This window comes from Mytilus californianus, unplaced genomic scaffold (assembly GCF_021869535.1).
Source record: "Mytilus californianus isolate M0D057914Y unplaced genomic scaffold, xbMytCali1.0.p SCAF_1, whole genome shotgun sequence".
NCBI lineage: Eukaryota > Metazoa > Mollusca > Bivalvia > Mytilida > Mytilidae > Mytilus > Mytilus californianus.
Window position 1 is genome coordinate 49,837,395 of NW_026262581.1, and position 14,022 is coordinate 49,851,416.

Here is a 14,022-nt window from a genome sequence, read left to right on the forward strand (position 1 = left end):
ATACCAGATACAGAGTGTAAATCAAAAACAGTATCAGAGAATTCATTTTATTTCTCCGAAATTTTACTGATAACAGATTTTTCCTTAAATTTTTCTCCATCCAACAGATTGTTTTGTTGGTCAGATCATAGATGCCAACTGTTATGATTTACCAGTAATTGTTATGAATTTTGGAAAAAAACTACGGTGTTACAATGAACAGTCTACTTGTTAGGGATTTTCGTTTATTGCCTCTCTGGAACAGTTCCCTGTTTAGATATCATTTTGATCAATGTGATGCTTTATTTTTTGTTTTAATTTTGTAACAATCAGGGCTTGCGTAATATCAGATTATTAAATTATTTCAGGTTTCTCAGGACTATCTATAGTAGAAAGAGATATATACGTTTCTTGTACAATTCCGAATAATTAATGAAATTGGCAAGACCGATGTCTGATGGAACAATTGAATTTCTGCAGTAAGGAAAGAAAACTGGGACAAGGAAATTGAAAACCGGAGCCTTTTGCAAATATTTTGTGAACAAGACTTCCATTCAGCGCGATGGTCCGTTTTACTCACTTGTTCATCAACTTTGAATGGTAATTGTCATAATAAAGAAAGGAAGTCTTATTTGTCACTGTTTGCCTAGTTGTTAGTATGATTATTATAAAATTTATAAAAAAATTATTACTGAAAAAAATCACAAATTACTGAAATCTTAATACTTTTTTACTGATTGCAACAAAGGGGGTTGGCATCTTTGTCAGATGAATCATTTTAATTTGTTTGACGAAATGTCTGACTGTCCTTTGATCAATTTTAAGAACTCTACCATAGCAAGAGTGTAAAAAAAAAAAAACACTCCTTGCTACTTTAGCCTATATGGAACTTGGTCCTCAAACTAGAAGTAACCATTTCATTGCCCTTATCTTCAGATAACTCTTAACTGTTTTAAACCTTTCTGGAATGTACATCTATCACACATTTATTCATTTTAATTTTATCTTTCACAAATATTATGCATATAAAATGCAGAACACCACACCTAATATCAACAACTTAGAATCTATTAATTACCCAAAAAAAATTTAATAAATGCACCTTTCAAATTTTCCAAAAATACAGTGATCGATTAAAGAGCAGAGGGCATATGCCTCCCTTTGTTCGGAAATATATATATATATTTTTGGAGGGGGGAGGGGATATTATTGTATATCATTAATATGACTAACAATTTACTACCCTGGATCTGCCCCTGCAATATACCTTATACTTAATATTCAGCATAATTGATACTAGTCTTCAACTGTTGATTGATTATTGAATTCTTACTCTAATCTCAGGAAAAGAAGTCCCATTGATGATGAATTCTTTGCTGGTATTGTTGTGTATGTAGACATCACCATTTCGGCCTTTGTCGATTTTTGGACAAAATGTTGGACCTCTTCTTATTCCATCACCATAGATTTGCTAAGAAAACATGAAAAGAACTTATTAAAGGTTAAGAACAGTGTTCTATTTATATTTTACCCTGAAATGAAAATTCTTTAGAAATGGAATAATCATTAATACTCCTATTTTCTAATTATTTCCTGCTCATATTTAATTTAGTCGATTCATTAAATTTACAAGTATTGTCTATCACTACATGAAAATCTAGCCAGTATATTTTTGTACATTAATGATAGTATGCTAATATCAATACTAAGCAGGACTTTTCAAATTTGAAAATTCTTACTAGGCTATTTAACAATAAAATGCTCTGCTGGGTGCAGCTTGATACGACCGCAGAGGTCAAACCCTGAACAGTTGGGGCAAGTATGGACAAAACATTCAAGCTTGATACAGCACTGAATTTGGATTGTGATTAAATAATTGACACAGCATAGGTTTCTTACACAGAATGAATGTGGTCTAAGAACTTAAAAAATTTTAATTTACCTATTCAAACCATATCATTATTATTTGCTTTTATATATAAATCAGAAATAACCAATTTAAAATGGAAAATTTTAAAGAAAAAAAAATCCCTCCCCCAAATTTTTTGAACCCCCTTATGATTCATCACACCCAAACTCAATCCCAGCCTTCCCTTTGTGGTATGGTACCTTGCAGTACAATTTCAGAGAGATCCATACACTTGAACACAAGTTATTGTCTGGAAACTAGAAAAATGCTTGTTTTTAGGCACCTTTTTGGCCCCAAATTCCTAAACATTTAGGGCAATTACCCCCAAACTCAATCCCAGCCTTCCCTTTGTGGTATGATACCTTGCAGTACAATTTCAGAGAGATCCATACACTTGAACACAAGTTATTGTCTGGAAACTAGAAAAATGCTTATTTTTGGCCCCTTATTCCTAAACATTTTGGGCAATTACCCCCAAACTCAATTCCAGCTTTCCCTTTGTGATATGGAACCTTGTAGTACAATTTCAGAAATATCCATACACTTACACACAAGTTATTTTCATGAAACTAGAAAAATGCTTGTTTTTTGCCCCTTTTTTGGCCTCTACTTCCTAAAATTTTGAGGCAATTACCCCCAAAATCAATCCCAACATTCCCTTTGTGATATGGAACCTTGTGGTACAATGTCAGAGAGATCCATACACTAACACACAAGTTATATCTGGAAGTTACAAAAATGTTTATTTTTGGCCCCTTTTTGACCCCTAATTCCTTAACTGTTGGTACCATAACCCCCAAATTAATCCCAACCTTCCTTTTGTGGTATTGAACCTTATGGTAAAATTTCAAAGAGATCCATTCACTTAAACTAAAGTAAGAGTGCGAAAACCAATGTGTCTTCGGACAACGACGACGACGACGAAGACGCCAACGTCATACCAATATACGACCGCAAAATTTTTTTGCGGCCGTATAAAAATAGCACAAAGAGGTTGTAGTAAAATAAAGATTTCTTAAAATCACAAAAAAGAAAACGAAAAAAAAGAGCAGTTAGGATAGAAAAGGAAGTCACTTCAACATAAGTGTTGAAAAACTTAGTTAAGATCACAACTTTAGCTAAGCTAATTTTTATGGCAAGAATCTTAAATACAGTGATATTAAGCATAATGTACATTAGTATTTTGAGTTTACATTTGTAGTAATATTGTCAAAAAAGTTCAACTAAAGAAACGCTAAAATGTAATGAAGAGTTTTTAAAAGATTATGATCACTTATTATATATGTTACATCAGAAGATACTGACATTGTTACAAGATGAAGACTGAGGTATTGTCCATTTCAGTACTTACTGGATAAATGTACCCAGGGGGTAAAAAGAGCATACTTTTTATCTAGAAAATATATATGGTACAAGCTTTATATATATGAGCATAAGCATAAATGGTAGAATTCACAATCCCTGTAAAGAAAAGAAAAGTCAGCTCATACACAAAATTAAAGAGTGTTTCACATTTCCAACCTCAACTTTTATTTTGTTCATACTTTAAAGTGGATGCAAGATCTTCACTTCAGGCTTTGTGTTCATGATAATTATTTCATAAAAATGTCATCTTGTGAAAACACCTATGTATTTTTATGCTATAAAAGGGTTTTACATCCACATCATTTGCAATCCTTCCACGTCTCTTGATTTTATACTGACTTAATATTACAGATGGACGTTCAATGTTTCATCAATTTGAATGTGTTACAAGATACTACTTCAGCTCTTAAACTTTTACTCAGCTTGATGGTTATATATTTAGTATCATATCCTAGACTACTTAGGTTTCTACTGAACAAGATCACCACGGTTATTGGGAATTTTTCTGTACAAGACGTTTATGATTTGATACAGGATGGAGACTAGTTCTACTACTTGGCATGACATTCCATGCTTCTTCAAACTTAGAAAAAATCTAAATTATTTTGTATTTCTATTTAGTGAAAGCATCTGTGGAATTTTTAAATCAACTACAAGTGGTTGCGATCATTGTGCTTCATTTCTTGGTATCAACTCTAAAATACAAGTTAGAATTATAGAGCCTAGATCATAACTAGCTCACAATTAGGCAAAAACATTTCTCACCGACTAAAGAAACTATCAAGCGACTGAACTTTTGCCAAACATTCTGCACTTTTGGTGAAAAAATTCAAAACAGTTTATAAATGTTCACACTATCACAGACAAAAGCAAATAAGCACTACTAAAGCCAGTGAACTAATCTCTGGGTCTGATATTTTTATTTTTTTTTTTCAAGAGACAGACATAGATGCAGACTCTCAGAAAATTAAATGAAGGTTCCATTGGGAGATTCGTTCTTTCTTTTTATTTTACAAGTTGCACACAACCTTCAGGAATACAAGGTTACAGAAGTAACATGCAAGTAAATACAGCATTTAATATTTCAAGCAGTAATGATACACATTCTAAGCCATATTGAAAAAAAAGCTTATTACAAGCAGATATCTTTTTTTTTTAAATAATGCAGACAAAACTCTCCAGGTATAATATCATACTCTGTATATATAAATTCAGAACCATGCAGAAATTTCAAATTTCAATCAAAATTGATGAACCATTCCTTTTTGTTTATCTTGTCTAGAAACATACGAGTGAAATTAACACCAAATCCCTGTGTGCAGAGTATACTATAAATGCTCTATTATGCAGAAACTTACGACTGTGTAGTTAGCTTCGGTATGGTTAGCGGGATCATATTCAAAAATCTGTGAACGGGTTGAAACAAGATTATACACATTATTTGCTTTCTGCTAGAAATACCAATTTTGACTCTTTACATTATTTGTATATATCAAACATGAATATTTCTAAAATGTCCCTTTTTAAAGTTTTTCAAAAGACTTGATGAATGAAACAGAATTCTTCAATAACAAAATTGTAAAGAAGGAAATGAAAATAATAACATGTAACCAATATTCTACAAATAATCCATACTTTATGTGTATGTAAATGTCTTGTGAACTGTGCACAAGTATTACATTGGATTATCTTAACTAAAATAAAATTTTGGGGTATTTTATATAGCTAAACCAAACATATTTAAATAAGTCAAATCATTTTTCAATATTAAATTTCCACAAACAACAGGAAATATATATATGTATATACAGATTACCAAGTAGAAAAAACATGAAATTAAATACACAAAAAATGTACTATATATTCTAATTCTCCACAAACCACAAACATGAATACACATTTGATAAATTTTTAAAATAGATGTGTATTTGTAATTCTTGGAATGATTTTTTTTATTTTACTAGCTTCACAAGTTATGTTAGTATGAAAAAACAACACATATAATGTATACATTGGGTCTGTGTGCTAACGACTTTATATTGACACAAATACAACACCAACATGACAAACATACATACACATCGAATATAAATGTGTTTTCAATACATACATTACGGCTAAAAATAGTCAGATGTTTGCAAGGGTTGGTCCTGAAGGTACACTTATTCTGATAGATACACCAGTCACAAGCATAATTATTATCTGTACATGATGTGCAACTGAAATGTAAAGTATCAAACAAATAAATTCAATTTTAGAGAATGTCAATATTCTGGTCATTTCCATGGAATGAGATTTTGATACCTACTTCACCGCATTAAAAAATCAGTTGCAAGACAAGCAAGTTCTTACTCTTTTAAACAAATTTTTACTGTTTCAATGAAATATGTTTTTGTCATTGTATACATTAATTTAAAATTTATTTTTCAAACCACAATAGGGGCCTCAGTGGCCAAGTGGTCTAAGTAGTCACTACTGTAATCACTAGCCAGTCAACACTGAGGTTGTGAGTTCGAACCCCGCTCGTGCGGGTGCACTCAACTGCAATCTTAATTGACTAGGATTGTCAGTTTTCCTATCGAAGGTCAGCGGTTTTCTCCGGCTTCCTCCACCAATAAAAACTGGCCGCCACGAAATAGCCCAAAAGTGGTGTTTAAAAGTGGCGTTAAAACACCAAAAATCAAAATCATATCAAACCACAATAAATATCTTGCCCCTGACCCTTCCAATAACAATCTATATTGAGCTCATCATACAAGTACCGTTGATTTGTATTTTGCTTGCTGTTTCATAGTTGTATTATACCTTAGATCTCCTTTTATTAACATGCTTAATGTAAATTGAAACTGAATCAACTATCAAAAAATCAAAGTCAGTTAGAATTTTATTCCAACATTCAAGGTTAATTTGTCACATACACTTATTTTTTTCTTTACCATTGAATTAACATTAACCAAGATATTTTTCTGTTTGTAAGTTCTGTGCTAATAATAGTGATTGATAAATTGGACTTAATTCAACAAAACAGAAGCATTGGGAAAGAGATTTTAAATTTCTCTACGTTTAGTAAATTTTCCTGGACATTTTATCCTGATACTACCTTGTAAAACTTCCACAGTTATAAAATGTGAAGTATCTTGACACAAATAGCTTCTTTGTTTCTTCTGATCGTATTGACAATGTGGAATTCTTACTGCCTGAAAAGATTAAATATTTTCAATATCAAAGGTATGCCTTTTATAACTTATCTCTGAAGGCTGTATCATATTTCGTGGTAATATTGTAATTTAAGTATAATATAATCAGAAGCCTTTTTTCCACTTATGCTGGCTAGCATAATATTTTAATTATTCTCAAATTTGATTTCATATGTCAATAGTTAATATATTGTGAAAACTAATGTCTTTTAAAACAAATTCAAAAAAACAGATTCAGGATGAGGCTACAATATGATGGTTCGGTGCATGTTTAATTTACAACATCAAATATTATATAAAATTGAGAATGGAAATGGGGAATGTGTCAAAGAGACAACATCCCGACCAAAGAGCAGACAACAGCCGAAGACCACCAATGGGTCTTCAATGCAGCGAGAAACTCCCGTACCCGAAGGCGTCCTTCAGCTGGCCCCTAAACAAATATGTATACTAGTTCAGTGATAATTGACGTCATACTAAACTCCAAATTATTCACAGGAAACTAAAATTAAAAATGATACAAGACTAACAAAGGCCAGAGGCTCCTGACTTGGGACAGGTGCAAAAATGCAGCGGGGTTAAACATATTTAGGATATGTACCGAGGATTAAGTTGTCTGCATATTCATATTGTAAAATATCAGATGCCAGTCACAATATGAAGCTTTTTGTCAAGTAAGCGCAGCCAAAAGTTCAACTAGGCTTCATACTGTGTCGAGCAGCTGATATTTTACAGCATAAATATGCAGACAACCAGATAATCGATTTATCAGGTTGTATTTGCATATTTTGCATGCTAGAAACAAGTGTTCTCTTTGTTTCACCAGCAAACCGGAAGATGACTTGATAATTTTGGGTAAAACAACATCGGTTCATTCATTATGACGTCAGTGATATGTACGGGTTAAAGTTATTAAGGCCGGGCCAAGCGGTCATAAAAATTTCTGGCTTGATTATCGTACTCAAACTCAGTAATCAACCAATCAAAATACTGGATTTGGTGTTTTGAGCACAAGTTTCGTACTCTGAGTACTGAGTAAAGTTTTATGACCGATTGCCCGGGTCAACTTATCTGACATCACAAAGCCGTGATAGGCAATTTTATTAAGAGTTGAACAGAGTGATACAGACAGTGGGACGACCGATAAATAATGTTAATGTGATACTAATGTGAAACATACTTTGTGTTTGATTGACAGACTGAGCCAGTTTTTCAATGTGCTAGTTCAGTAGGTAAATCCACAGGAAAACATACCACACCACCTAGATATTTTATTTGGACTTCAAAGAGTCAAACAGTCTTTTCTATAGCTCTTAAATGCCGTGTTCTAAGATGAAAAGTAGAAAATACCAATTTGATGCTATAATGAGAATAGTAAAACTTTAGTTTTTAACAAACCTGTAGGTCCAAAGTCCACACCAAGAGAAAATATCTGAGGAGTTTTACAGCTGATACCAAAGTTCCAGGAACTTACAGGAGTGGCTTCTTTTTTGTCACCAAAGTCAAAAACACAGCTATAGTTTGAATCACGAGGTATATCTATGATTGACATGTACAGCTGAAATCATATATATATATAATTGTCATCATATTAAATATACAAGTGTAATCCAAGAAATACACAAGTGTTGACAGCAAATCTCTGATTGTTTCTATTATAATCATTCACAACTTCCATAGACTGGGAACAATTTACAGCTATTGATATATGTATAAACACCTGTCTTTTGTTGAAGACTGTATGTTCTTTTGAATAGTACCACATTGACCTAACCTCCACATCTCCTTTTATTCATACTTATATTTTTTTTTTGCATTGGAGATAGTCCAACAATTTTCCTATCATACAAGAAATGTTAAGCAATTTTTACAAATCTTAGATTTAACATGTGGAAATAAATACCATCTCAGTGACAGAACAATTCTGTTGCACAACATAAAGTTCTACGATTTTCCTATAATTTTTGTTTGGTAAATTTTGTATTGATCTTGTAAACCAAGGATGTGATGGTAAATGCATATGAAATTTTGTCATTTTTCTGTGAAAAAAAAATGGTACTAAAGCAAGGTTAATTTAGTAAATTATACACACATATTGATATTTTAAGCAGCGTAAACCTGGTCAAAAAAGGTATCTATGATGTGCCACTTTATAGACTGTACTGGCAGGGAGACCACTCTGATATACATTTGTCAACTTTTTATTTTTTTGCTTGCAAAAACCAGAAAACTGATTAATGAACCTTCCGTAACTATAAAAATCTTTTAAATTATTATTAAGTGTTTGTTTTCAACTTTAAATAGATACATGCAAGATCTCTCCTAGCCTTCACATTTTTAACAAGAAAGCATAGTTACCGTAATATCCTCTGTTGAGGAAGCCATCGGTGGAGAGATGTTGTCAATAGCAGTACAGTCAGTCAGAATTTTCCATCGATCTGAGCTTTGGTCTGCCATGGAACAGTTTGATCTTAAAGTACACCTGAAATTCATATCATTGAATAAGAAACAGTCATATAAAAACAGAGAAGTGGAAGCAAATTGTGATTTGTAATAATCATATAAAATAGGTGACAGTGAAAAACATACTGTGTTTTTTTTTTAATACTTTCATCAACATGAAAAACAAGAGTGCACACGCTGAAATGTCTCGCCTTCTTTATTAATCATTGATATTATGTTGATAATCCTAAATATAAAGCTTTATTACAACTGTCACATAAACTTAACATTAACCAAAAAACTAAACATTGACCAATGAACCATGAAAATGAGGTCAAGGTCAGATGAACCATGCCAGGCAGACATGTACAGCTAACAATTCTTCCATACAACAAATATAGTTGACCTATTGCTTATAGTTTAAGTAAAAGAGACCATAACACAAAAACTTAACACTGAGCAATGAACCGTGAAAATGAGGTCAAGGTCAAATAAAACCTGTGTGACCGACATATAGATCATAAAATATTTCCATATACCAAATATAGTTGACTTATTGCATATAGTATTACAAAAAAAGACCAAAACTCAAAAACTTAACTTTGACTACTGAACCATGAAAATGAGGTCAAGGTCAGATGAAACCTGCCAGCTAGACATGTACACCTTACAATCATTCCATACACCAAATATAGTAGACCTATTGCATACAGTATAAGAAAAATAGACCAAAACACAAAAACTTAACTATAACCACTGAACCATGAAAATGAGGTCAAGGTCACATGACACCTGCCAGTTGGACATGTACACCTTACAGTCCTTCCATACACCGAATATACTAGACCTATTGCTTATAGTATCTGAGATATGGACTTGACCACCAAAACTTAACCTTGTTCACTGATCCATGAAATGAGGTCGAGGTCAAGTGAAAACTGTCTGACGGGCATGAGGACCTTGTAAGGTACGCACATACCAAATATAGTTATCCTATTACTTATAATAAGAGAGAATTTAACGTTACAAAAAATCTTAACTTTTTTTTCAAGTAGTCACTGAACCATGAAAATGAGGTCAAGGATATTGGACATGTGACTGACGGAAACTTCGTAACATGAGGCATCTATATACAAAGTATGAAGCATCCAGGTCTTCCACCTTCTTAAATATAAAGCTTTTAAAAAGTTAGCTAATGCCGCTGCCGCCGGATCACTATCCCTATGTCTAGCTTTCTGCGACAAAAGTCGCAGGCTCAACAAAAATCAACCTTTGAACAATAGCTTGACTTGATTCAGTTTAAGAAGAGTACATTTCCCCTTACTTGTTCGTCATTCCATGATTGGGAGTAATTTTTAAACAATGGAGATAAATAATGATTACTTATTGGTGCAATATTTGACTTTAAGCAGAAGTGAATGTTTTTGATAATGCTGGTAATAATCATTGGGAATCAAAATAAGATATTGATTTGTTTGCCTCCAGACTTAATTATTAAGTCATTAGATTTATCAGTTTGAACTTTTGGATTGGGCTATTGCTGCATTTGCTTCCTACGTTTTCAAATCTTTCAGCGATAAGATATAGTTTCCTAGAAAAAATTTCCCATTACTTAAATTTTGAATAACACCATAATTTGTAATGAATCTAAAAATATTCAATTTCAAACAAATTAGCTGACTGAATGCACCCATTGAACAAGAAAATCAACTATTGATTTGTGTAGTGTCCGGTGTCGTATGGTATTTTGAACCCCCTGAAAAGTGAACACGGGGTCAAAATACCATAACATCTTTATAAGCATGTTTAAACATACCAACTACTTATTGGAGTATTATTACTATGTAAAGGAGTTAAAATAGCTATAATTTTTGAAATTAGAGGTGTATAGTAGGGGGTTCAATATACCATGGCAGGGGGGTCAAAATACCATGGCTAAGTCAAATTTTCCAAACATCTTTTTCAGCATGTTTAATACATACCAACTACTTATTGGAGTATTATTACTATGTAAAGGAGTTAGAATAGCTATAATTTTTGAAATTGGAAGTGTATAGTACGTAGAAAATAAGATTAACAACTAATCTAACAGAAAACTTTCAGTTCTTGTGAAATCCTGTAGAAATTCAACGAATAAACAATATAATACTTATCTCAAAGAATAGGTAAAGTTTGCTACAAAGAACAATTTTAACACTTTCCAATGTTTTAGATTTTTTGGCCAGTTTGTTCTGCATTTTCTTCTGTTATTAATGTATATAATATGGACAGCATGCATTGGTTAAAAGATTTATGCGAGGGTTAACGTGAGGGTACCCAAATTGCACCTATTTTGACAGTTTTTTCACCTACGTTTATTTATGATCCAGACAATAGTTTCCATTCTGGGTTTATTTTGTAGATGTATCCTTATTTACTATATAGTTCCACCAATTTAATTTTGAATCCATATTGAATCATAGAAAAATGGGTTTGAACCGACCTCCAAACAATCCATGATTCTGTAATGAGGAGTACCCAAATTGCATCTATGCTTAAATTCACATCCTTAAAAATCGTAAATCAGATGTTTTGTTTTATTTCTTCAAATATTTAGAACAATTTTGTTTAGTTTCTAAAAAAAATGTTTTGCTAAATAGGTGCAATTTGGGTACTCAGTGCAATTTGGGTACTGTGACGTTATATACTATTAAACATTCTGCACCTAGATATGAACATACTTGGAATGAGAATTTAGTTTTGTTGATTTATTAAATCTGGATTCTAATGATGTTATATCCTTAAGAATCATACAATGTAGTTTTGTTACCTACCTTATGTTTAGGATAAAGATGTTAAAACACTATTTTTTTATTTTCATATAAGTAAACTACTTAAACCCATGGAGAAGAAGATCTAAGTTGGAATAACTTATGTCTAATCCTTCTTGTGATATTTCGAAAATAAAATATGTTTAAACTTAAACCTATTGTATTTGATGAAACAATATATATTTTTAATCTGTAGAAGTTTATTTGCATTTAGAATCCGAGTTATAAGAGGAGATATTGATACCTTGTCATGTGGATTAAAATTGTGCTTAAGCTAGGAGGCATAGACATCTCATAGGATATGATGAGCTTCAACATTTAACAGCATTTAATACTGGTATTCCATTGAAAGATATTATGAGTTGTGCTGGATGAACTTCTTGTGGTACAATTGCTAGATTTTAGACATATGATATCATGAAAGAATAATAGCCTTGGTGTTTTGTTATCTACCTTGGATAATAGAGGTATCGTTTGTACTATTGTTTTAGATTTTTAAGTGTGTAGTGGATTAGATAATTGAAAAATAAAATGATACTGGTATTGAGAAATATTTAATTTTTCAATAATTCTTAATATTAGCATATTTGAACAGATCAGTTATATTCTAAATTGTGTTCTATATAAGCATGCAATAGTACCTGTTTTCCAAGGTGCACCAGCCACAAAATGGATCTTTACTAGCTAAACATGTCGTACAACTGGCATACTGTCCACAATTCTCTACAGGTACCTTAGCAACCTGAAAAGTTAACTTGAAGAATCAATGTAAAAATAAGAAGATGTGGTATTATTGCCAATGAGACAACTCTCCTCAAGAGACCAAATGACATAGAAATTAACAACAATAGGTCACCGTACGGCCTTCAACAATGAGCCAAAACCATACAATTTCAGAAATTCTTGATACTATCAACTGGTTTTAGATTTGTTGATTAAATGAAATTACAATTTCAAGTAGGATCTCTTCCAATCAAAATTGTATGATTGGATCAAAATGCACATTAAAATGGTGGGGTAATATCAAAACTACCTGTCAGACATCCATATACACTCATATCTCATATAGATTTGAAAATGTCTTCTATTTCTTATGTACATTGTGTCTTTTTAATCATTAAGTACATTGAAAATCTATAGATTTCATCAGTTGTATCTTTTTTCTTATAGAATTTTGTATATTATTATTGATGACCATTTTCTCCCATAGGTTGGTGTAACGATAGGTCCCCATTCTTGATTGTTAAAGTGACATGTTGAAATCTAAAAGTTAACTGTCTCGAGTCTACAATAAATATTTTTTGTTAAAATACTTGTAGCAGAAAGAGAATCTATATGGTTGATTCAGGAATATATATATATAAAAAAAAAAAAAAAAAAAAAAAAAAATGACATGTAATCATCTTCTTTCTTCCAAATACAGTGAATGAAAATTATATCAACTCTTATTATAATAGTGTCACTGGTGAGTTGACATCTCATAGAGAACTAGAATTAACCCACTGTTATCCACTGAGAAGTTGACATCTCATAGAGAATAAACTGTTACCACAGAGATATGTCTCACTTTTTGTTATTTTGATAATGCAAATGTTCAAATTAAAATAGCAATACTTTAAAATGTAAGTCATGCAAATATTCAAAGTCAAAGAACCATAACTGAAGGTATGGGGCTACACAATCTCCATGGAAATGGGATGTGCCAATGCTCATACAATTGCATACCAAATACCATTGACTTATCATAAGTCGTTTCATTTAAACAAACCTCAACACAAACAGTAACTTGTAAACTGTGTAAAAGTTGCAAAGTCAATGAACCATGATCAGGGGGAGGGGCTATATAATCTCCATGGAAATCAGATGTGCTAATGCTTATAAAACTGCATACCAATTATCATTAACCTACCACTAATGGTTCCCTTTAAACTGACCTAATCACAAACTAATACATGTAAACTAAGCAAAAGTTTCAAAGTCAACAGACCATGACTGAGGGGCGCTACCAAATAATCTTCATGGAAATGAGATATGCCAATGCTTGTACAACTGCATACTAAATATCATTGACCTACCACTAGTGGTTCCTAATAAACTGACCTAATCACAAACTAATACATGTAAACTAAGCAAAAGTTTCAAAGTCAATAGACCATGACTGAGGGGGCAAGGCCCTCCATGGAAATGAGATATGTCAATACTTATACAACTGCATACCAAATATCATTGACCTTTCACAAGTGGTTCACCCTGAACTAGACCTAATCACAAACTAATACATTTTTGAAGCTGCCGACGCAGCAGCCGCCAACGCCAGAAA

General features: G+C 32.2%; 1 protein-coding gene across 14 annotated transcripts in view; it reads right to left on the reverse strand.

Moving 5' to 3' along the window:
* The window catches only part of LOC127720527 (plexin-B-like), a 259,946-nt gene that overhangs the window by 151,983 nt on the left and 93,941 nt on the right, over positions 1-14,022 (reverse strand). For 11 of the 14 annotated variants that reach the window (XM_052227191.1, XM_052227185.1, XM_052227179.1 and 8 more), the window contains 8 exons: positions 12,344-12,444; positions 8,809-8,932; positions 7,849-8,008; positions 6,354-6,450; positions 5,364-5,472; positions 4,612-4,659; positions 3,240-3,281; positions 1,313-1,450 (listed from right to left, as the gene is read on the reverse strand). In XM_052227191.1, the coding sequence (XP_052083151.1) occupies positions 1,313-1,450; positions 3,240-3,281; positions 4,612-4,659; positions 5,364-5,472; positions 6,354-6,450; positions 7,849-8,008; positions 8,809-8,932; positions 12,344-12,444 (819 nt within the window). The remainder of the gene's footprint in view (positions 1-1,312; positions 1,451-3,239; positions 3,282-4,611; positions 4,660-5,363; positions 5,473-6,353; positions 6,451-7,848; positions 8,009-8,808; positions 8,933-12,343; positions 12,445-14,022) is intronic. The other 3 variants (XM_052227207.1, XM_052227197.1, XM_052227218.1) reach the window with 3 other exon arrangements.